Consider the following 23785-nt stretch of genomic DNA (forward strand, 5'->3'; position numbering starts at 1 on the left):
CTGACAGCTTATATGATTGTAGAATTATTCCCAAAATGGACCCGAATGAAAATGTGGAATAATTCTTCTAGGCACAGCAGAAACAGCTCTTAATTTGTGTGGTTTGGGATGGCACACATGTGTGTCTCCCTCAGTGCCAGACCTCCTGTGTGAAATTCACCTCAGAGAGGAATCTTCATAAGGTGGCCGCTTCCTGCCGGAGCATGTTATAGCCCTGTGAAGCTTTGTAGTTGGCAAGTTCATCCTGAATCCATTTTTTCTATCATGTATAAATTGCCAAGAGGGATGATTAAGAGTGAGTGAGTGAGTGCACAATCACAAAAGAGGGAGTGGCGTCGGAGTTCAGGTGAGCTGAAACATTCTTGCTGCTCTGCACAGTGTCACCAGCAACACCGGTTCTTTTCACTCTGCCTCTTTCAACCTTTTTTCCTTTCCTTTCCGCCATTTCCGTGAGTGGACTTGCTGCACAGAGAGGTGAGTGTTCAATATGAGCATGTTTTTGTTTTGTTTTTTTAATTGCCTCTATCTAGGAAGTGCCTCGAATTCTGTGGAACTGAAGCAAGAAGAGAAGGAAGAGGGTGGGGGAAAATTGTAGAAGTTGAACAAGTGTAGGAGAAACTTGAGCACATGGAAGATATGAGTCTCATTTTCAGTCTGATCTCAGATCGTTCAGTCCCGGGCAGATAAAAAAGTTTTATTAGGTTACTGCAGCTTCCTTGCCTGGTTGCAAGAACATTTGTGACTGTTCCTGCTGTAACAAAGACCCAGAACTGTATCGTTCATTTGTTTCCTGATGCCAGAGAGATTTCTAAACAAATTTTTTTTTAAAAAAAGTCAGGCCTTCTGTTGTCACACAAGAACGACAAGCTTCCTTACCCAGACAACTGTGTTTTAGGTTGAATGGTGTGTGTTTCATGATTGGAGATTGCTAGAAGAAAAACTGTTCCAGGCAGAATTTTCCACATGGGTGTGTATCACCCACTCAGCTTTCTTTATGCAGTTAATCAAATGACTAATGCTTGCTCCAGCTAAGAGAATGCTAGAACCAACCTTCGCTTTCAGCCTGGCTGGGTTTACTGCCTTCCGATGTTACTCTATAAATAGGACACTGCAAATAAATAGCTCATGTGATGATCTCACATTGTTCAACCAAATAGATGTACTATAAAGCTTGAGAGGGTGAGCATAGGAAGCTGACAATTGGTCCATCTAGGTCAGTATGGTCTACAGCGACTGGTAGAGGCACCAGGATTTCGAAGAGGACTCTCTTCCAGCCCTACCTGGAGATGTCAGAGATTGAACCTGAGATGTTTTGAATGCAAAGCAGCCACTCTGTTGCTGAGCTGGGGGTCCTCCCCCACCCCCAGCCTGAGGCAGAGGAGATCAGGATTCCTGGGCTTGCACCAACAGGGCATCTCCCATATGCCTAGAGTTCCCTTCCCTCTTATCTTTCCTCTTTCCCAAAGAGCTGCTATCATGGGGAGAGGTAGCTGGCGGGGGTCTGAAGCTGGTTGGGACCCATGGATTTCTGGTTGTGTGAGTGTATTGGGGGGGGGGGTTGAAGGAGCTAGGTATCTTTAGCATGGAAAAGAGGAGATGTGATAGCCATCTTCAGATATCTGAAGGGCTGCCGCACGGAAGAGGGAACAAGCTTGTTTTCTCCTGCTCTGGAGGGTAGGATTTGAAGCAATGTCTTCAAGTTACAAGAGAGGAGATTCTGAATAAACAACAGGAAGAACCTTTCTGACAGCAAGAACTGTTCGACAGTGACGGTCTCCCTCGGGGGGTTGTGGACTCTCCTTCCTTGAAGGTTTTTAAGCAGAGTTTGGATGGCCATCTGTCATGGATGTCTTAGCTGAGGTTCCCGCATTGCAGGGGAACTGGACTCGACGACCCTGGGGGTTCCTTCCAGCTCTACGATTCTAGGATTCTGTGTCTCTGTGTCACAAGAGAGTGGGAAGAATAAATGTTTTCCTCTCCAACTTTTATTCTCCTTTACTTTTAAAAATGTATCCCCACCCCATACAGAACTCAAAACTTAACCTTCCATAGGAACTGCATAGCTGGGCTGTTGTTTTGTCTAGCTAAAAGCTGGCAGAAGAGCAGCCTTTGCCAGCGTGGTGCTTTGGAATGCATCTCCCATAAGCTTGATGGGGGACATCAACTAACAGCATCTAAAGGCCGCCGGGTTGGCAAAGGTTGTGATGCAGACATAGACACCCACCCACCCACCCACCCCTGGATTTGGGTCCTCTTTACGGATTTATTTCTCAACCCAAGAGTCTGCCTGAAAACCTTCACAAAAGGTCTGCTAGATCTTCCACCTTGATATAGTTGGAGTGAGTCACCAAGAGTGCTTGCACATGTTCTACCCCACCCCGTCACAGCACCCAAAAATTGGCAGCCAAAACTGTGCCTGTGTCCCTATGTGCTTCACCAGCAATTTGTGGGTTTTCCGAAGGCAAAATTATCCTATTCGCCTTGTTTTCAAGGAGCTCCAGAAATTGTTCAGTTCAGTTAGAATTGATAGAACTATGAACATTTAGGACTCTGATGCCAAGGCATGGGCTTGAAGAACATGATGTAGCAGCTTTGCTAAAACAAGCATTTTGGTTTCCCTGTGAATGTGCCTGTCCTCAAACACTCTGCACTTCAATTGGGAGAAAGCTGCATTCACAGAGCTCAGTCGATGCTGGATTTTTGGCATCAGTGTCAGCCCTTGTGGAAAGATAACTGCCCAGGTAGGAGAAGTGATCGACACTTTCCAATGTTACACCATTGAGTTGGATTGGTGGCGCTGCAGAGGGGTTGTTTTGTGCTTTTTGGTACAGCACTTTGGTTTTTTGGATGTTGAGTGATAGGCCAAGCTTTCCGTAAGCTTCTGCAAAGAAATTTAGGATGGTTTGGAAGTCATCCTCTGAGTGTGCACGCACCAAGTTGTCATCAGCATACTGAACCTCTATGACAGAAGTTATGGTAACCTTACTCTTTGCTTTCAAAGACTGCTGCCTTCTCAAGAGTCTTTTGAGGTCTAAGACTTGTGCCCAGTAGTAAGGCCCTAATAGTGTCACCATATGAGTATAATGAATGCATTTAAATGCAAGGTGTTCATATTTCCACATGGCCCGTGCTGGCAAGATCACACAAGATGCCCTGGCCCGCACAGGAGAAGGCTGTGGTCTGACTCCTTTCCAAGCTGCTGTAAGCCTTTTAAAAAATTTGGTTGATGCTGGCATGGGAAGTGGGGGTGGGGAAAGCCACAGGGTTCCTGCATATGGTCCAGGGCTTTTAACATTGCCTTGGTAAGAACAAAGGACATGTGCTGAGGCAGATCTACAGTCAAGAGTCCTGGGAGCGTTGGGTGGAGGGTGTTGTACAATTTGTGACCCATCAAGGCAAGTCCAGCCCACCAGCCGTACAAAGGACTTAATAAACCTCTTGCTTTGGTCACTGCCTTCCTGGTTTTGCAAAAAGAGACAGGTTGCCATAGCACCAGGCAATCCACAGTGTGTACCTTGTAGGCTGTGCTCAGCTTTCTGGCTTGCAAGTGACGGAGGCCTGCCTCACATCTGTGTTTGATATGAAAGCTGCAAGTCATTGGTTCTCTGCAACTATTACAGGAAATGGTATTAAGTAGACAGTGTTTACTTTGGAGTGTTAAGGAAATTCTGTCTCTGTCCCTTTGTGGCTGCTGTGACATTAACGCTATAGCATTTTTCCAGCTATAAATCCCCTACAAAATCCATTTGTTTTGATTGTCAAATAATTTTAAATCCAAACATTTCCCAGAAAATGGATTGGAATCCTTCTGTCACCCTCAGTGTGGTGTAGTGGCCGGAGTGTCAGATTAGATACTCCCCACTCAGCCATCAACCCACTCAGCCCAGGCAACTGGATCTGGCTATTGGGCGAGTTATTTACCTCACCCATGGGCCTTTTTGACCAGTGGGCACAATTGCCATAGCTGCCAAGTTTTCCCTTTTCTCGCGAGGAAGCCTATTCAGCATAAGGAAAAATCCCTTTAAAAAAGGGATAACTTGGCAGCTATGACAATTGCCCATCTATCAATAACCTGATGACACCATGTTGGCAAGTGAAGGATTTTCCTTTGCCTATGTAGTTTGAAATCAAACCACATGGACAACAGCTGAGAAGTTTGCTCAGGGTGCAAGCAACCCTTTGGCAGTTAAGGTTGATATTATCATGGACTGTTGTTGTTTAGTCGTTTAGTCGTGTCCGACTCTTCGTGACCCCATGGACCATAGCACGCCAGGCACTCCTGTCTTCCACTGCCTCCTGCAGTTTGGTCAAACTCATGTTTGTACCTTCGAGAACACTGTCCAACCATCTTGTCCTCTGTCGTCCCCTTCTCCTAGTGCCCTCCATCTTTCCCAACATCATGGTCTTTTCCGGGGAGTCTTTTCTTCTCATGAGGTGGCCAAAGTATTGGAGCCTCAGCTTCACAATCTGTCCTTCCAGTGAGCACTCAGGGCTGATTTCCTTCAGAATGGATAGGTTTGATCTTCTTGCAGTCCATGGGACTCTCAAGTCTCCTCCAGCACCATAATTCAAAACCATCAATTCTTCGGCGATCAGCCTTCTTTATGGTCCAGCTCTCACTTCCATACATCACTACTGGGAAAACCATAGCTTTAACTATACGGACCTTTGTTGGCAAGGTGATGTCTCTGCTTTTTAAGATGCTGTCTAGGTTTGTCATTGCTTTTCTCCCAAGAAGCAGGCGTCTTTTAATTTCGTGACTGCTGTCACCATCTGCAGTGATCAAGGAGCCCAAGAAAGTAAAATCTCTCACTGCCTCCATTTCTTCCCCTTCTATTTGCCAGGAGGTGGTGGGACCAGTGGCCATGATCTTGGTTTTTTCATGTTTAGCTTCAGACCATATTTTGTGCTCTCCTCTTTCACCCTCATTAAAAGGTTCTTTAATTCCTCATGGACTATCATGGACTACAAATCCCAATATCCCTGATCGTTGGCCATGCTGATTGGGGATGATGGGAATCGGAGCCCAATAACATCAGAAATGCCACAGGTCCCCCACCCTTGCCACAATATGACCTAGTGGCATATTGAGATGTGATGCAACAGATATATGCCACATTTATCTTGCCACATATTACAGTCAAATTGACCACATATTACACACAAATGGAGGATGACTTGTTGCTGCTGGACTTCCTAGCATGTGAAAAATTCTTAAGCTGACTTTAAAAAGTTGAGGACTGAGAGCTCCCTATCCTACTACCCATGTTTTGCTCACCCAGGTATTTGTATAAATATGCACATTTCCTTGTTTCATCAATAATAATAATAACTAGTGTATTTCAGCCCGTTCAATAACGGGCGCTAGAACATCCTGGGGTTCGGAGAAGCGCTTGCGCAGCGCTTCTCCGAACCCTGGGACCTGTCCTTGCTGTCGGCGGCAGGGGGACAGGAACGGAGGAGGAGAAAGCGCTGCTTTCTCCTCCTCCGTACCTCTCCCGCAGCCACCGACAGCAAGGAGACATCCCAGGGTTCGGAGAAGCGCTTGCGCAGCGCTTCTCCGAACCCTGGGACCTGTCCTTGCTGTTGGCGGCAGGGGGACAGGAACCGAGGAGGAGAAAGCGCTGCTTTCTCCTCCTCCGTACCTCTCCCGCAGCCACCGACAGCAAGGAGACATCCCAGGGTTCGGAGAAGCGCTTGCGCAAGCGCTTCTCCGAACCCTGGGACCTGTCCTTGCTGTTGGCGGCAGGGGGACAGGAACCGAGGAGGAGAAAGCGCTGCTTTCTCCTCCTCCGTACCTCTCCCGCAGCCACCGACAGCAAGGAGACATCCCAGGGTTTGGAGAAGCGCTTGCGCAAGCGCTTCTCCGAACCCTGGGACCTGTCCTTGCTGTCCTTGCTGTTGGCGGCAGGGGGACAGGAACGGAGGAGGAGAAAGCGCTGCTTTCTCCTCCTCCGTACCTCTCCCGCAGCCGCCGACAGCAAGGAGACAGGGAGGGTTGTCCGCGAGGCGCCGGGCTCCTCAAGGGCGGCCAGGCTTTCCCCGTCGCCTACGGGAAACGTGGTCCCCTTGGTCCGCCGCCGCCGGGAAACGGGAAGTGACAGGAAGGAGACATTGCTGGACACACACGCGCTCTCTCTCTCCCCCCCCCCGCCAACGCTCAGTCCGGCTGGGATCAGCGGTTGGCGGCCGCAGGGAAACGGTAGGTGGGGGGGAGAGCGCGCGCGCGTGTGTGTCCAGTCTCTGCTGTCCAATCCCTGTGTCCCTGGGGGACATGCGCAGTGACCCAGGGACACACGGGACAGCTTGGACGCAGGGACAACTTGGAAATTATTATATAGGATAATAATAATAATAATAATAATAATAATAATAATAATAATAATTTTTTATTTATACCCCGCCCTCCCCAGTCAAAACTGGGCTCAGGACGGCTAACACCAATAAAATTACAATAAGACATTAAAAAAGAAAACAATTAATTAAAATACAGATTGAAATACAATATTAAAATTTAAAATGCAGCCTCATTTTAAGTAGTCCATAAATCCAAACCACGAGGGAGGAAAACACAGGGGTCAGACTGAATCCAACCCAAAGGCCAGGTGGAACAGCTCTGTCTTGCAGGCCCTGCGGAAAGATGAGAAATCCTGCAGGGCCCTGGTCTCCTGTGAAAGAGCGTTCCATCAAATTGGGGCCAATACTGAAAAGGCCCTGGCCCTATCTTTTTAACAATGCACTTTAACAACCCACAATGTCTTTGGAGTTATCAGCAGTGCTTAAACATGAACAATCTGGATTTCTTAAGAAAGCTCCAAGCAGAAAGTTTAATAAGGGTAATGTCTCACCTAGACATTTCAATCATATGTGGGCGGGTCGCAAGCTAACTGTACTTCAAGGATACCGCTATGCCATGGGCAATTGGTTAGATGCTGACTTAACATTTCTCCTCCGTAGGGAAGAAAGAATGTGGTATGAGCTTGTACAGCAGCAGTTTCCTTAACTCATGTTTCAGTTTTTCCTTGACTCCACCCTGCCTGAGATTTCCCAGCGCCTATGAGCGGGTAGTGATTGTCAGATGTTGCTTCATTGTGAATCAATATTAAAATTGCGCTTCTAGGTCTACTGCAGAGCGTCGCTGTTCCCACGGCACAAGTCCTAGCCCTCCTCACACGGCTGTTTGCTTCCCATGGGAAGGTTAAGGCCGGGCAAACTTGGTGTACCATTGGAGCAAATTGGGTTTTTCTGAATGTAGTTTTCTCCAGCTCTTTGTCTCCTGCTGTCTCTGTTGGCTTCTGACGCACTTCTTTGTCTGGTTGGAAAACTGTATGGCTGATTCAGAAGTACAAGTTGTTCCACCGGTGAGGCCTATAACTCAGTGGTGTTTCCAGGAGAAGTGACTTAAGAATATTCCCCTGCAAAAAGCAGGCACTATGTCAAAATTTACCACATCAGAGCAAATGCTTCCAGACCAATGTAGAGATGGGTGAATCTGTCAACTTTGGTTTCTCTTAGCTTCTCATTTTTCCAGTCTTCTGTTGAGTCCTCACATTTCTACATCAGTTTGTAACAACAACAACAACCCATGTTATTATGAACATTCACTTGCATTTGAGTGTATTTTTTCCCTAATATAAATGTTTATATACAATTAGCCTAATAACACAAGCAATTTTCCATAATACAATGCCTTTTTGTATGTGATTTTCCACTAATATTTGCATTTTGAGAGACATTTTACCTCATTATATTCATTTCTGTCCACATTATTTGGCTGCAGAGCGACACTGCAAAATTTTGAGAAGTGCAGATTCTGAAGGATACGGTAGCTGCATTTCGGTTCTTGTTTTGGAAAGCCCAATTGAGGTCCAGCTTTAAATGAGCACTGAACAGAGACCCTAGCCTAACTTGTGAGCAAGATAGGGGGAAACGTCGCGTGTGTGATGTCATGTGTGACATAATATCATGACATTGGGAGGAGCTGGGGGGGGGCAAAAGGGTTGGGCCCCAAGGAGTTGGCGCTCCTGGAACTGTACAAAATTCCTTCTCCATTCCTAGCCCAGCCCTCTTTCTGTCATGGCAAATTTCCATATGAGCCATAATTTCCACAAGGGAATGCTTTCAAATTACCTTGTCCTAGATGGTGATATGGTAGAGTCACCACATGAGTAATGCACCACCTATGAAAATAGATGCTAAGGCCACAATCCAGTGCTGAATTAAGTGTGTTTTGGCCTGTTGAAATCAATGAACTTAAGCACCATTAACTACGAAGGCAAAGCAGTAGTTCTTTATAGGTAGGATTAGTTGGTATGGTAAATGTGTCTTTTCTGTTTCAGAACCAGCAATGGATGCCCTACAAGTTGCAAACACTACATTTGCGGTTGACGTTTTCAAGAAACTGGCTGAAATGGACAAAACTGCTAATATTATTTTTGCTCCCCTTTGCACTTCAACCTCACTGGCTCTTGCATATAAAGCTGCCAAGGGCGACACAGCAACCCAAATGAAACAGGTAGGGTTTCGCTTCCAACTTGGATGTAGGATAACACAGCACATACATTGAAAGAACATTCAAAGGGCATTCCCTCCCCCAAGAAGGGCATTCCCTCCCCCGTTTACAAAGGGTAGTAGCTCTGTGAGGACTAAACTACAGTTCCCAGAATTCTCTCTGTGTGTGCAAAACGTGCTTGTGTGTTATATTTAAAAACTTACATTTTCCCCTCAATAACATGAGACTACACAAAATTAAAAAAAAATTCCTTCCAGTAGCACCTTAGAGGCCAACTAAGTTTGTCATTGGTACGAGCTTTCGTGTGCATGCACACAAAAGCTCATACCAATGACAAACTTAGTTGGTCTCTAAGGTGCTACTGGAAGGAATTTTTTAATTTTGTTTCGACTACGCCAGACCAACACGGCTACCCACCTGTAATGAAAATACACACACACACACACACACACACACACACACAATTGACCTAAGGTTGCACTAGATATTGCTTGTAAACATATTTGTGTGTTATATTTAAAAATGTACATTTTCCCCTTAATAACATGAGACCACACACACACACACACACGGCCTACGTTTGCATCAGATATTTGCTTGTAAACATATTTGGGGTGAAGAAGGGAGTTTGGAGAGCCCAAAATGTTATCTTAAATATTACCTATGTTGTTGCTGCTGTTTATAGTATTTGTTTTCCTCCTCCTCTGCTTCTGTTGTGGCGGCGCCACTTCTTCCTGCTGTCCCAGGCAGAGCGAACCCAACCAATCAAGAATCCTATGTGATGAGATCAGAATGGCCTGTAGCCAGGAACAAAGTATTAACTTTGCCCTAAATGAGTGTTGGGGAGGGAACCTTGCTGCAAAAGACTTCATCACTATTCTCAATCCCCCTGCAGTTGTTTGCAAAACACAGCTGGTACTTGTATGTTTCCTCCCAAGTGGCAAATAGCAGCTGGAGGTGGTATGATTTTCATCAGGAAAATGCAGCACCAGCTTAAGACGTTTTGCCGCCCGAGGCAAAGGGCAACATGATGCCTCCCCCATTCCACCTGCAGAAGTCAATGAGACGGACAGTGCTGCCAGTGGAACAGCATCATCCCACATACCTGAATGTGGGCTAGCTTAGAGAACACAGGCTGTGTTACATACACACGTTCCTCGGCATCTGTTACCATAGGCACCTGCCTCACTCTGCCTAATGATAGGGCCAGGCCTGGGAACCATAGCTGCCAAGTACCCCGTTTTCCCCGGGAAACCCCTGTTTTTACTTACCTTTTCCCGGTGATCCCCAGTATCACTTCGTCTCCCATTTTTCTCCGTTATTTTCTCCTGCTGGCGGCCATTTTTCTTTCTTTCTGATTTGCCCTTCTATGGGCACAAAAAATGGCCGCCGCCGGCTTCAAAAGTCAGATCTACACATGACCGGAAGTGCGTAGACGCGACTTCCAGTGTTGGCGGTGGCCACTTTTGGTGCCCACAAATGGGCGGGGCGACATCGGAAGTTGCATCGACGCACTTCCGGTCATGCGTAGCAGCTACTTTTGAAGCTGGCGGTGGCCATTTTTGGTGCCCATAGAAGGGCAAAGCGACACCGGAAGTTACGTCGATGCAACTTCCGGTGTCACACGGCTGCTGGTCCCGGATTCTGCAGTCCGGGACTTGGAAGGTAAGCTGGGAACATAGGTGCCAACTTGAACAAAATATTTGGGGTGGGGCATAGCTGTCAAGTTTTCCCTTTTCTTGCGAGGAAGCCTATTCAGCATAAGGGAATTTCCCTTTAAAAAAGGGAGAACTTGACAGCTATGGGGGGTGGGCTCCCCTGCCTGATGGCCCCTCTCCCCCTCCACATTTCTGTAGAGCACACTTTCCTCCACCATGGACAACTGAGAGCAGGTCTCCCCTTCCCTCCACCAGCCTGTTTCTATGCACCCTGCGTTATGTGTTACAGGATATTTGGCACAATTGTGGTTTCACATTAGTATTTTCAGAGATTCAGAATGGAAACAACGTTGAAATCTAAACTAATTTCTTAACAGGGCCTACATTTAGAAGATGTCAAAGATGTTCCTTTCGGATTCCAAACAATAACAACGGATGCTGCCAAACTTAGTTCTTTTTATCCTCTGAAAATGGTCAAGCGGCTCTTTGTAGAAAAATCCCTTAACCCCACTATGGTAAGCTGCTAAGAAATTCTAGCTGTTTCTGTCTGGGTGGGTCAACTGGTTGACTATGGTGGTTTAAATCTCACTGTAAATAGTGTTTCTACATGGCGACATTAATGCAATAATAATAATAATAATAATAATAATAATAATAATAATAATAATACCTGCACCTTATTCAAACATGTTCTGTACTTTTTTCTTGGTACAGCCTCCTTTGAAATTACAATAAACTTCTCTTTTTATAGTTTTATTGCACGAATTGCATTGTATTTTGCTTACAGATTTTCTTTTTGAAAAAATAAATATTTTATTGATTTTTTTTCAATATCATTCGAATAACAGCCACATTATAACAATGTCAATTTTATCCAATTAATACAATTGTTAAAGCCAATTATTTATATACCAAATTATACAATTTAGTTAAGGTGGCCTCCTCACATGTTAGATTTGATGGCTTACTCTTTGGTTTTTTATTTTATTTTATTTTCTGTGTTCCAAAAACTTAATAATTTCAATTACATCCCCTTCAAGAACATAATCCCTTAAACAACAGCTATAGTATTATGATTTCAATTCATGTTGATATATTAAGTAATTTATAAAGTTTCACGCAAGCTACTCAATCTGTAATCACTCTTTATTTCCCCTCCCCCATGATGTTGTCCCCACGATATAGTGTGTGTCCTTCATTCTTCCAAATGTTGATATTTCCCATCATGACTCGGGGGAAGCGGTTGTGTCGCAGTTTCCCAAAAGCCTCTGCGTCGCTTCACCCTGTGATTCGGGAACTTATTAGAGACCTATCCATTCCAACAAATAAACTGCCCTCGCCATCTCCCCCCCAACCTAGGACAAGCGATCTGATTCCAAACTGCCAATGATTAATAGGAAAACCTCAGACCTTGCAGATGGCAGACTCCTTTCCTCCTTCCAGCTGAAAATTTAGAGTCAATTACCCTTCCAGTTAGATTACATTCCGAATTGTCTCAGTCTCCTTCGCATTCCTTTGAAAATAATGGAGAGCGGGGTTGGTTTCATTCTATATTCCAACATAGTCCTTTCAAGGGGTAAACCTCCCTCCCTTTTTCTCTCTCTCCATTCCATTTCTCTCACACATGCAGTTCCAGTTTGATGTTAAATTTCATGTTATTAATCCAGTTTCTTCCAACCTCACTTTTTATATTATATTTTATCCTTGCATTTCGAGGAGGGTGGCCAAATCAGAAATGTAGAAGAAAAACTTGGAAAAAACAACAGTGGACTCCCCTCTCCCCCACCGTCTCTGGCACCAAATGTAACCTCATCTCAATTCCAACCTTTAAATCCTTGTATCCGAGATGTTCTGCAGTTTGTCGTCTCATTGCTTCTAGCACAAGCCCAATTAGCAGGATATCCTCTGCTTCAGGAACAGGATTGGAGGGGTCTTGGCAGTTGGAGTACTCTATGCATCCAGTGCATTTGCCTGCCCTCACAATACATAGGGAAGCGAGTGCCCAGACCACAGGGCAATCTGCGGGTGAAAGCACATTCCTCTCCCACCCAGAGAGGAATTCAAAGAATGAGTCCCCCCCCCATCATTCTTTGTTTATCTCTGTCTGTCTCTCCCTGCGATGTCGAGCGAGACCACCATTCCTGGCAGAAACAGGAAGCCCTTGCTTACAGATTTTCAATTCAAATTCCTACCCTTATTGGAATGCAATTAATACATTGCTGTTAGGCATCCTACCCAGTCCGTGATTTAACCACAAATATGACAGCTTGTGGGAATACACGGGTGGGGCTGTAGTCTAAACCACAGAGCCTAGGGCTTGCCGATCAGAAGCTCTGCAGTTCGAATCCCCGCGATGGGGTGAGCTCCTGCTCCTGCCAACCTAGCAGTTCGAAAGCACGTCAAAGTGCAAGTAGATAAATAGGTACTGCTCCAGCGGGAAGGTCAACGGCGTTTCTGAGTGCTGCTCTGGTTTGCCAGAAGTGGCTTAGTCATGTTGGCCACATGACCCGGAAGCTGTACGCTGGCTCCCTCGGCCAATAACGCGAGATGAGTGCCGCAACCCCAGAGTCATCCACGACTGGACCTAATGGTCAGGGGTCCCTTTACCTTTACCTTTATGGCAGCTTGTGCTAATCCAAGAATATTTTTGAACTTCGATTGGAGCCTAATTTCCCACTTTATACTGTAGATCAGCATATGATCCTTGGATGAAAGGCAGTACAGGTGGCAACCATTTTTTGATGTGCAGTTGCTGACACATGGATCCTTTTGGACCCAGAAGAAGGCAAAATGAGGGTGGATCAGGGTGTGTGTGTGTGTGTGTAACTGGGCATAATGGGGGTGGAGTGGGGTTAGAATGGGGGCAGAGCATAAGGGGGTGTAATACAGTGTGTTTATACACACTCCACTGACGCATGTGGGGACCGGAAACAGAACTCTTGCACGAAATGGTTGCAGCTTGTATATAAATGAATAAATATATCTTATCTCCTGACTGGGGCTCAGCAGGGCAGAATGGAGTGACAAATCTGCTGTTGTATCCAAAAACATGCTAATTGTCCCAGCCTGCTCAGACAGAGAGAAGGTGGTTCTTGAATACAGTCCCCCCCCTGCACATTACAATTGATGTTTAAATCACACATATTTTTTTTGTTAAGGGGGATCGCCTTAAGTTATGTGTGCTTGTATCCTACACCGGATTGAAATGCATACCGTGTTTCTCATATTATAAGACATGTCTTATATTTATTTTTTCCTCAAAAAAACACACTATGGCTTATTTTCAAGGGATGTCTTATTTTTTTCCTCCTCCTCCTGCCGCGGCCGGCATTGCTGCTGTGCCTATCACTATGTCTTATTTTCGGGGTATGGCTTATATTCCTTGAATGCTTAAAAATCCTGCTATGGCTTATTTTATGGGTATGTCTTAAAATATGAGAAACAGGGTAATGGGGTGGAATTCAACTTTGTTGAATGCACAGGCACTATTGTGTGGGCTGGCCAACTCTCTCCTGGCAACACATCCCCAGCTGGGATTGGGTAACTGGCAGAGGTAGGTGGCTACCTCCAGGTGTCCAGCCTGGGGGGGGAGGTGTATACAGGCTGTACTGCTGGAAGCTGTATGGGATGGGGGGGAGCGGACATTGCAGCTTGCCAGGTGGAGCAAACCCCCACTCTCTTCCTCCTGTGTGCTGCTCATCAGTGATTGGGGAAAAGCTCCACATGCAGCAGAAGAAAAATGGTTATACAACATTCACTTTCTTGAAATGATGTCAGTGCCACCGGTCCCTGTTAGGAAGTTTGGTTCAGCATTACGCATTAGAACTTAACTTGGCTCCTCGTGCCTTTCAGGAGTTTGTAAGTTCTGTGAAAAGACCCTTCCCATCGGAATTGGAACTAGTGGACTTCAAAGAGAAAACAGAAGACACCAGACTGCAAATCAACAAATCTGTTTCTGATCTTACTGATGGTAAGCGTATCTTAACAGAGTGCTCGGTTCAAAATCCTTAAACACAGAGGTGAACTCCAATGAACAAACTCATTGAATCAGGAGTGCCCCTCAAAGTGGAGCTCACCATAGGTCAAATATTAAAATGGCACTTTCTACTTTGCCAGGGACCTTCAGAGGAAGTTCTCATACCCTCCAACATTCCTCCAACAAAAATAGGGACGTCTTGTCCAATAATAATAATAATAATAATAATAATAATAATAATAATATTTAGTATTTAAACCCCACCCGTCTGACAAGGTTGCCCCAACCACCCTGGGTGGCTTCCAACATATATAAAAACATAATAAAACATTAAATATTAAAACACTTCACTATACAGGGCTGCCTTCAGATATCTTCTAAAGGTTGTAAAGTTACTTATCTGCTTGGCTTGGGGGTCACATACCATGCCCTCCAACATTTCTCCTATGTAAGGAAAAGTGGGACATTCCAGGGTCAAATCAGAATTTGGGATCGCTTCTGTAAATCCAGGACTGTACTTTGGAAATAGGGACACTTGGAGGGTCTGACTTCTTTCCCTTGCTCCATATTTTATTAAGTCCCAGCAATGGCTCTTTCATTTCCCCATCAACGCACTTCCACCCCTGAACTCCTTTTCTCCACAGCATTCAGAAACCCTTGGCAGATTGGAGTCGTCACACAATTGCACTTCACACCTGGCCCTCTCATGAGGATCTTCCTCCTGTTCTGACCCCTCTGCATGTTGCTAGCTTGGTCCTTCCCTTCTTCTCCATAATATATGAGGGCCTGGTTTGTCCTTTTGTCCTCTTTGATCATTTTAAGCAGCAAAAGCACCCAAAACCTGGCAAGACCACAAAGAGGAAAAGCTCTCCTCCTGGGTGCTGTGATAAAATTGCAGTTTAAAGTCCCCTAATATAGGTCTAGGGACGCGGGTGGCGCTGTGGTCTAAACCACTGGGCCTCTTGGGCTTGCTGATCAGAAGGTTGGCGGTTCGAATCCCTGCGACGGGGTGAGCTCCCATTGCTTGGTTCCGGCTCCTACACACCTAGCAGTTCGAAAGCATGTCAAAGTGCAAGTAGATAAATAGGTACCACTCCGGCGGGAAGGTAAACGGCATTTCTGTGTGCTGCTCTGGTTTCGCCAGAAGCGGCTTAGTCATGCTGGCCGCATGACCCGGAAAAACTGTCTGTGGACAAACGCCAGCTCCCTCAGCCAGTAAAGCAGGATGAGTGCCACAACCCCAGAGTCATCTGCGACTGGACTTAACTGTCAGGGGTCCTTTACCTTTACCTTTAATAATAGGTCTGGTTGATGGAGGGCCATTGGGTACATCCCAGATGCATGTGAAGTTATTCTGTGAATGCAGAGGCCAAGGATAATATATTGCATTGAAATGTTTTAAACTTTTTTTTTTTTAAAGCCAGCAAATCCAATCCTGACTCCATTAGAGTTGAAGTAAAATCTCCCCAGTAGTTTAGGTGAAGTTGTGTGAGCTGCTGGTGTCACTTCATTTAACTCCCAACTGATCAGTAACGCCTCATGCAGCTGATGAAGTGATCTCTACTTCATGATTGTTTCTTAAGCCGTAATATATTTGTTAAATCCTTAAGGTGCCTCAAGGCTCTGTTGTTCTTGCTGCAACAGACTCAGGGCTCCTCCAGATGACTTGTCCTGATTTGCTTGCACAAAGCTTACATGAAGGTTAGATATCTAAGGCTGTTCACTTGAAGCCTTAACCACTGCATGATGTTTTTGTATTGAGTGCCCCCATGTGGCAAGAACATAGAAATAACACTCAAACATCCTTTTTGTGGAGGTACCTCATGGCTGAGGCCATGTGTGTGCTTGTTTGCAAGCAAACATTGCAGACTAAACTAAATGTGATTTCATTCATCCAGTTAGCGATTGCATGAATGGGCTCTCATTTATAAGTGTCAATAGCAGGTGTCCTGTTAGGGCAAAAGTATGAGTGCATGCATATTTTTTCCTAAAAAGGCAATTAACAGTCTGGAAACAGGCTAATTCTTCTTCCCCTAGCACTGCATCCCTGATCAAGTTTGCACGCTCTCTCTCTCTCTCTCTCTCCCCCCCACACACACACACTTCTTTTTTTTAAAAAAGAGATGGAAGATCTACCTTCCATAGGCCGGCAAGAAATCAATTTGCCTATTTTATGACATGAAGTTGACACTTTAAGAATCTAGGCCAGGGAAAGTCAAGATAGTGTCCTCCAGATGTTGTTGGACTACAACTCCCATCAGCCCCAGCTAGAATGGCCAGTGGTCAAGGATGATGGGAGTTGAAGTCCAGCAACATCTGGAAGTCACCACGTTGGTTTTTCCTCATTGATTATTCTGGAAATTGTTGATTTGCAATTATCCTAAAGTGTTAACTTTGGCTGGATCATGCCCTGTACCTGTGACATTTTTTTTGGGGGGGGATACTCTTCTAATGAAGTATTATTACCAATGCATCTGCAGGTAAAATGGAGAACATTTTGATTGAGGGGACTGTCAATGACCAGACAAAGATCCTCTTGATAAATGCTGCCTATTTTGTCACCAACTGGATGAAGAGATTTCCTGAGGCGCAAACTAAGGAATGTCCTTTTAGGATAAACAAGGTATGGAAGAAAGCATTCCCCCCTTATACAATGGTATATGATTTATCAGATAGAACCCGTATTCAAAGCAGAAATTAAATATTACACGAAAGTCCCCGACTTCCTTCTGAGCTTTTAAAGCAGTCTTTGATCCTATTCACACCACCCAATTCAAGCAGTGCTCTATGGCAACATGATTAGAAGACATAGAGATATTTATAATGCAGTTAAAGCTGATTGACCAAAGGATGACCACTTAGCATGTTGCAGTTGATGGTGTAGCAGAGAGATGTTTTGGGGTCATGCCAATTGAGCTGTAATTTATTTACATAGATACCATGACTAAGTAACCACTTTTTCATCACCCAGTTGGTTAATGATTCTCCACCAGCTCTCCTCCCTTCCTTTCTGATCCTGGATTCCTGGAAACATAGGAATTAACATACTTGTTTGCATGGCAATAACTGATCAGACACTGGGAAGAACAGGCTGGCACAATGAGCCATTCAGCAGGCTGTTTCAGAAGGAGTTGGACTCTCCTTCATTAGAGGGTTTAAAACATAGGGCAGCCCCCCTCCACTAGAGATGCTGTACTAGTGGAGTGGCTACATTGTCACTTCCAACTCTATGATTTGAAAGAAAAGTTTTTTGTTCACAAAGCATCACATTGCTTAAAGTTCTGTCAGAAATCCCAGAAAGCCAGTGAGACGTCTGTGTTCTTTAAAAGCATTTCCCCAAACCTTGACTTAAGCCAGGCACCCCCAAACTTCGTCCCTCCAGATGTTTTGGCCTACAACTCCCACGATCTCTAGCTAACAGGACCAGTGGTAGGGGAAGATGGGAATTGTAGTCCAAAACATCTGAAGGGACGAAGTTTGGGGATGCCTGAAAGCTGTACAGTGGTGCCTTGGTTTGCAACCATTTTGGATTACAATCATTTTGGATTACACGTCAAACCCTGAAGTATGTGTCACTTTTTTTGGATTACAACCCATTTTTTTGGAGGCCCCATTGGCGAAAGTGCGCCTTGGGTTACAACCTGTTTTGGTTTACAACCAGACCTCCAGAACAGATTATGGTTGTAAACCACAGTATCACTGTAATCCTAAAGTGTTGGTGGTATAAATTATTGAGGTGGTTCTAACTGCCTCATTTTTTATTTTATTTTAAGGGATTATGACTTTACCCCCCGCCCCTTACCCCTCTCAGCTGGAAGAAGTGGGAAGGAAATGAGAACAAGGGTTTTAGACATATGAAAACCATATCTAAATTTTATCCCAGTTGGGGGCGGATCAGGATACTGGGAGACTCATCCTTTGGATCCCAGCTGCATCCTAGCACACTTCTCTTTTGACCTTACTGACATAGGACCTCCTTCTTCAGCATCAGAAAGGATCACCTGATATGGTTCCCAAGATGCTCTCCTGACCTGCCCCTAACCCAGAACAACTTATATATTGAATAGAGCATGTCTTCCTCTCTCCCCTTGTTTCCAATGTGAGAGGGAAAAGGTTAAAAAAGTAATGCCCCCCCCCCGCTGGAAATGGATGAAAGAATGCAGACTGTCCCTCCATCCTCAGTTGTGCCATGCTGGTGAGAAACTGGCAGGGCATTGGGTAAGAGAGTTTGACAGCCTTCATAATTCCCACCACCTTAGGACTGCCCCCTAGGCAACCATAGGATTGCACCGTTAAAGGGTTGTCTCATAAGCATTCATAAGCAGTGATACATTTTGTTGTTGTTGTTTAGTCGTTTAGTCGTGTCCGACTCTTCGTGACCCCATGGACCATAGCACGCCAGGCACTCCTGTCTTGCACTGCCTCCCGCAGTTTGGTCAAACTCATGTTCGTAGCTTCGAGAACACTGTCCAACCATCTTGTCCTCTGTCGTCCCCTTCTCCTAGTGCCCTCAATCTTTCCCAACATCAGGGTCTTTTCCAAGGATTCTTCTCTTCTCATGAGGTGGCCAAAGTATTGGAGCCTCAGCTTCACGATCTGTCCTTCCAGGGAGCACTCAGGGCTGATTTCCTTAAGAATGGATAGGTTTGATCTTCTAGCAGTCCATGGGACTCTCAAGAGTCTCCTCCAGCACCATAATTCAAAAGCATCAATTCTTCGACGATCAGCCTTCTTTATGGTCCAGCTCTCACTTCCATACATCACTACTGGGAAAACCATAGCTTTAACTATACGGACCTTTGTCGGCAAAGTGATGTCTCTGCTTTTTAAGATGCTGTCTAGGTTTGTCATTGCTTTTCTCCCAAGAAGCAGGCGTCTTTTAATTTCGTGACTGCTGTCACCATCTGCAGTGATCAAGGAGCCCAAGAAAGTAAAATCTCTCACTGCCTCCATTTCTTCCCCTTCTATTTGCCAGGAGGTGATGGGACCAGTGGCCATGATCTTGGTTTTTTTGATGTTGAGCTTCAGACCATATTTTGCGCTCTCCTCTTTCACCCTCATTAAAAGGTTCTTTAATTCCTCCTCGCTTTCTGCCATCAAGGTTGTGTCATCTGCATATCTGAGGTTGTTGATATTTCTTCCGGCAATCTTAATTCCAATCTTAATTCTTAACTCCATGGACAAAGACAACAGTGATACATTTTACCTAGTGGTAAACCTTGCCTGGAAACTGTCTGAGAACTCATTCTCCAGGCACATTTCTGATGCAGGAAGGCGAATGTGAACATGCTCAACGGGGATCCTCAGCTACATCCACAATGAGCGTTCGAGCAAATTCGTTTTTTTATTTTTTGTCCATTCTTAATAGACGGAAACCAAGCCAGTGCAGATGATGAACTTGGAAGCTACGTTTTGCCTTGGCTACGTGAACGATTTAAAAGTCAAGATTCTGGAGCTGCCCTGTCATAACAAGCACATGAGCATGCTCATCTTGCTGCCCAAAGACATTGAGGATGATAGCACTGGACTCGAACAGGTAGAAAACCCTTTTGAAAGCCCTCTTTGACAGCTCAAGTAAGATCTACACCTTGGTCACACTCACCCTTGAGTGCATCATAATGGTCCATTGAGAAGGGAGCAAATAATAATATGTATGTCTCCAAATTGCCCTGGGTCAGGCTGCCCGGAGTCATCCAGGACTGTAAGGGGTCGAGGTATTGGGCAGGAAAGCTACAGGGGTCTGCTTCACCAGTGTGTTCCCTACAGGGAAGCCACTCATTCCTGACCATATGCTCCATTAGGGTTTTATTTTATTTTTTTAATTATATTTATTTGCGTTTTCAATTTAGTATTTCCATTCATGTCATCATCTTACATCATAGTCAACATCCAGAAATACAAAGAGAAAAAAAATACAAAAAAACCAGAAATTACAGAAAGAGAAAAAGAGAAAAGAGAAAAGAAAAAACAATGCAAAAATGCAAAAAACACACAAAGAAGAAAAACAATAATAAAAAACAATCTAATATTCATAACCCTATTATAATTTTGGATGTGAGGGCGATCTGGCTGCGACATCTGTCACCCCATTGATCGCCAGGGTTGATTCGGCTGATCTGGCTGGCTAGGCGGGTGTCCCCTTCCTCCCTCACCGCTCCATGTGCGTCCCTCCCGAAGCTGCGCGCTCGGTGGAAGAGGACGACCTTCCCAGATAGAAGGAGTGTACCGTTCTTCGGTCAAGGGTATACGATAGCTGCGCTCCCCTGCTAGAACCTCCAAACAAGGTCCATTAGGGTTTTAAAAGCGCCAATTAAACATTAGCCCTCGGCCCCTAGGAGTTGGCTCCTATGGTGGGTAGTCCCTGGGTTGGGCCAGCACATGGGAAGTGGGGCCGTGCACATCTCTGGTAACTAGTGTTATTCCTTTAGTGATGCTAAAATGTTGCACCAATGCAACAGGTGATAATTGCCATCTCAAAGTGTAACATAGTGATTGTTCACAGGGGCAGAAGGGTGTGTGTGGCCAGCATTGCTCAGACCTGCATAAGTTGTGGCTTACCAAGCCGAATGAACCCCTTCTTCTTTATATTGTGGCTTGCCAAGGTGTTTGACAACCCCACTCTTTTTGCAGCCCCAACCAGCCAGCCATACCAGGTTCCCTGAACCTCCCATAAATGGCCGATGGGCTGCATCCAACTTTGGAAGCCACAAGTTGTACAAGTCTGCCATAGACGTGGATAGCCACCTGTCATGGATGCTTTAGCTGTCTGAGATTCCTGTATTGCAGGGGGTTGGACCAGATGACCCTTGGGTCCCTTCTGACTCATATGATTCTATTATTCTAACCATATCCTAATTGCTTGCTTGTATGGGACCCAGGTGGCGCTGTGGTTAAACCACTGAGCCTAGGGCTTGCTGATTAGAAGGTCGGCGGTTCGAATCCTTGTGATGGGGTGAGCTCCCGTTGCTTGGTCCCAGCTCCTGCCAACCTAGCAGTTCGAAAGCACGTCAAAATGCAAGTAGATAAATAGGAACCGCTACAGCGGGAAGGTAAACGGCGTTTCCATGTGCTGCTCTGGTTTGCCAGAAGCAGCTTTGTCATGCTGGCCACATGACCTGGAAGCTATACGCTGGCTCCCTCAGCCAATAATGCGAGATGAGCGCACAACCCCAGAGTCGGTCACGACTGGACCTAATGGTCAGGGGTCCCTTTACCTTTACCTTTTTATGGTGCCATAAGCGGGTTGTGCCCTTATGGCACCCTTATGGCCACCCGGACAGCATTGCAAGATGGATTTACGTTTGTACTCTTGCATAAGAAACTGCTGTAGCATTGTTGCACATGGTTCCAGCTATGTATCTGTAAGATATTAGACAGCTCTGTTGCAGTTTATTGTGGCAACTAATGGGCTGGCTGGCTAACAGAGCACTGTGACCACTGATACTCTAATTCACTTGCTGTCTCGCCTTATGTCTTTAGCTTGAGAAGGAACTCACCCCCGAGAAGCTAATACAATGGACAAATCCAAGTGTGATGGCAAACACGAAAGTCAATGTGTTTCTTCCCAAGTTCAAAGTGGATGGGGAATATGATTTCAAGCCAATTTTAGAAAGTCTTGGCATGACCAACATGTTTGATGAGAGTGCATCAGATTTCTCTGAAATGTCGGAGACCAAAGGGGTAGTTTTGTCTCAGGTCATCCACAAAGTCTCTCTGGAAGTCGTTGAAGAAGGGGCAGAGTCCCTAGACGTACCAGGGTACCGGATCCTGCAACACAAAGATGAATTTAATGCCGATCATCCGTTTTTCTTCTTCTTCCGGCACACCAAAACTCGCAATATTGTTTTTGCTGGCAGATTCTGTTCTCCTTAAATGGAAAAAAGCAATTAACCAGAAGCCTGATTTATATATTTCTATCACAACAATTTTCCTGCAAACCTTTGAAAGCTGAGTATGAAGTATTGAAAAGGTAATCTAAGTTGTGTCATATTTTGAGTAGGCTGTACAACTTACTTTCTATATGAAGTTATTACTCAAAGCAGAATTGACAATATGCACTTTCCAGAGGCAGCAATTAACACAGCATGTAACTTTATATTATGTCTCCAAAATAATGTGGTTAATTTCTTACTCATGTACAGTAATTAATTATTTTTCTGGAATTTTGGGCCTTGGGAAATACTTGTAGCATCTCCTTGGATGTAAAAAAAACCAAACCCCAATGGATGTAAAATACCAGTATGTTACCGGAATCATTGACATCTTAATTTTATATGGCCTTTGATTTGATGCTGTTTTCTGCCTGTGGGGAAAGAGAGTTGTTCTAAAATCGAAATCCAGTTATTATTGTGGGATTGAACCAAATTCAAGTTGAATACAGTAAAAATGTATGTTTTCTTCTTTTGTTAACCCCCTTCCTGCTGCCTGTGTTTGGTCATCAAGATTACCTTAAATCATTCCAAATAAAGCATTGCAGAAACTGAGTGTCTTCTCTTATTGCTAAAGATAAATGCTTTATGTAGGAATAAGTGTCAACCTTCACCTAGGGCCCAGCCCTACCATTAGGCAGAGGGAAGGAGGTGTCTCAGCAGTGATGGGTAGACAGAGTTGTGTGTGCCAGTCAGTCTATGCTGCACCCTATTTTCATCTTTTGTCCTCAGGAACAGTGGAGGGTGTTGAAATACAATTCAGCTGCCAGCTTGGTCAGCTTTTGTACATGGCATGGGGAGGAGTGGCCATCTTGTATTTTGCCTCAGGCAGCAAAATTTCTTTGGCTGGCCCTGCCTTTTCCTCATAAAATCTGGCCTCAGATACCAGGAGAGAAGGGAATTTAATCAGCAACACTGTTTGCTATATAGGAAATGAAAAGTAAGGTCCAAAATATTGTTTTTAATGGAGCAATCAAATGTATGTTAATTCTCAATGTGTTCCATGAGGCAGTTCGAAAGCACATCAAAGTGCAAGTAGATAAATAGGGACCGTTCCGGCGGGAAGGTAAACGGCGTTTCTGTGCACTGCTCTGGTTCGCCAGAAGCAGCTTTGTCATGCTGGCCACATGACCCGGAAAAACTGCCTGCAGACAAACATCGGCTTCCTCAGCCAGTAAAGTCAGATGAGCGCCGCAACCCCAGAGTCGTTTGCAATTGGACCTAACGGTCAGGGGCCCCTTTACCTTTACCTTTACTGGCTAGGGATCCAATTAGATCTCATATAACCGCTGTTTTAAGGCATCTGCACTGGTTGCCAGTTGATTTCTGGGCATAATCCAGATACCCACATTAGTGTTTAGGGTCCTAAATGACTCAGGTCCCAAATATCTGAAAGACCACCTCCTTCCCTACAGACCCTCTTAGGTGTTGAGATTGACAGAGAGGGGCACTCTTAGTAGTTCCTCTGGCCTCAGAGGCTTGGAGGTGGCAGCAGCCCAGGAGAGGGCATTTTCTTTGGCAGCCCTATGGAACTGTCTCCTCACAGAGGTGTGTCTGGCACCTTCATTATACAGCTTCCAGAGAATGTGGAAGATACACCTTTTTACCCTGGCTTTTGACACTTGAGGTGTATATTTTTAGAATATCTATCTATCTATCTATCTATCTATCTATCTATCTATCTATCTATCTCTATCTATCTATCTATCTA

General features: G+C 45.0%; 1 protein-coding gene and 1 long non-coding RNA gene across 3 annotated transcripts; one reads left to right on the forward strand and one right to left on the reverse strand.

Moving 5' to 3' along the window:
* On the forward strand, nucleotides 1-22629 carry SERPINB5 (serpin family B member 5). Of its 2 annotated transcripts, none has more exons than XM_088676227.1 (7): nucleotides 1-346; nucleotides 8340-8515; nucleotides 10548-10685; nucleotides 14023-14140; nucleotides 16627-16769; nucleotides 19515-19682; nucleotides 21626-22629. In XM_088676227.1, the coding sequence occupies exons 2-7, from the start codon at nucleotides 8348-8350 to the stop codon at nucleotides 22016-22018; spliced, it is 1128 nt and encodes a 375-aa protein (XP_088532353.1). In that variant the 5' UTR covers nucleotides 1-346; nucleotides 8340-8347; the 3' UTR covers nucleotides 22019-22629. The 2 variants fall into 2 exon arrangements, with proteins under 2 accessions (XP_088532353.1, XP_034981834.1); XM_035125943.3 differs by having other exon boundaries at nucleotides 326-474.
* On the reverse strand, nucleotides 6374-9309 carry LOC148684755 (uncharacterized). The gene is made up of 2 exons (XR_015951646.1): nucleotides 9174-9309; nucleotides 6374-7554 (listed from the first exon to the last, which is right to left on the reverse strand). It is a non-coding gene; the product is annotated as an uncharacterized LOC148684755 (long non-coding RNA).
* Nucleotides 22630-23785: the final 1156 nt, after the last annotated feature.

The sequence above is a fragment of the Zootoca vivipara genome, chromosome 8 (assembly GCF_965207765.1).
Source record: "Zootoca vivipara chromosome 8, rZooViv2.hap1.1, whole genome shotgun sequence".
NCBI classification, from domain to species: domain Eukaryota; kingdom Metazoa; phylum Chordata; class Lepidosauria; order Squamata; family Lacertidae; genus Zootoca; species Zootoca vivipara.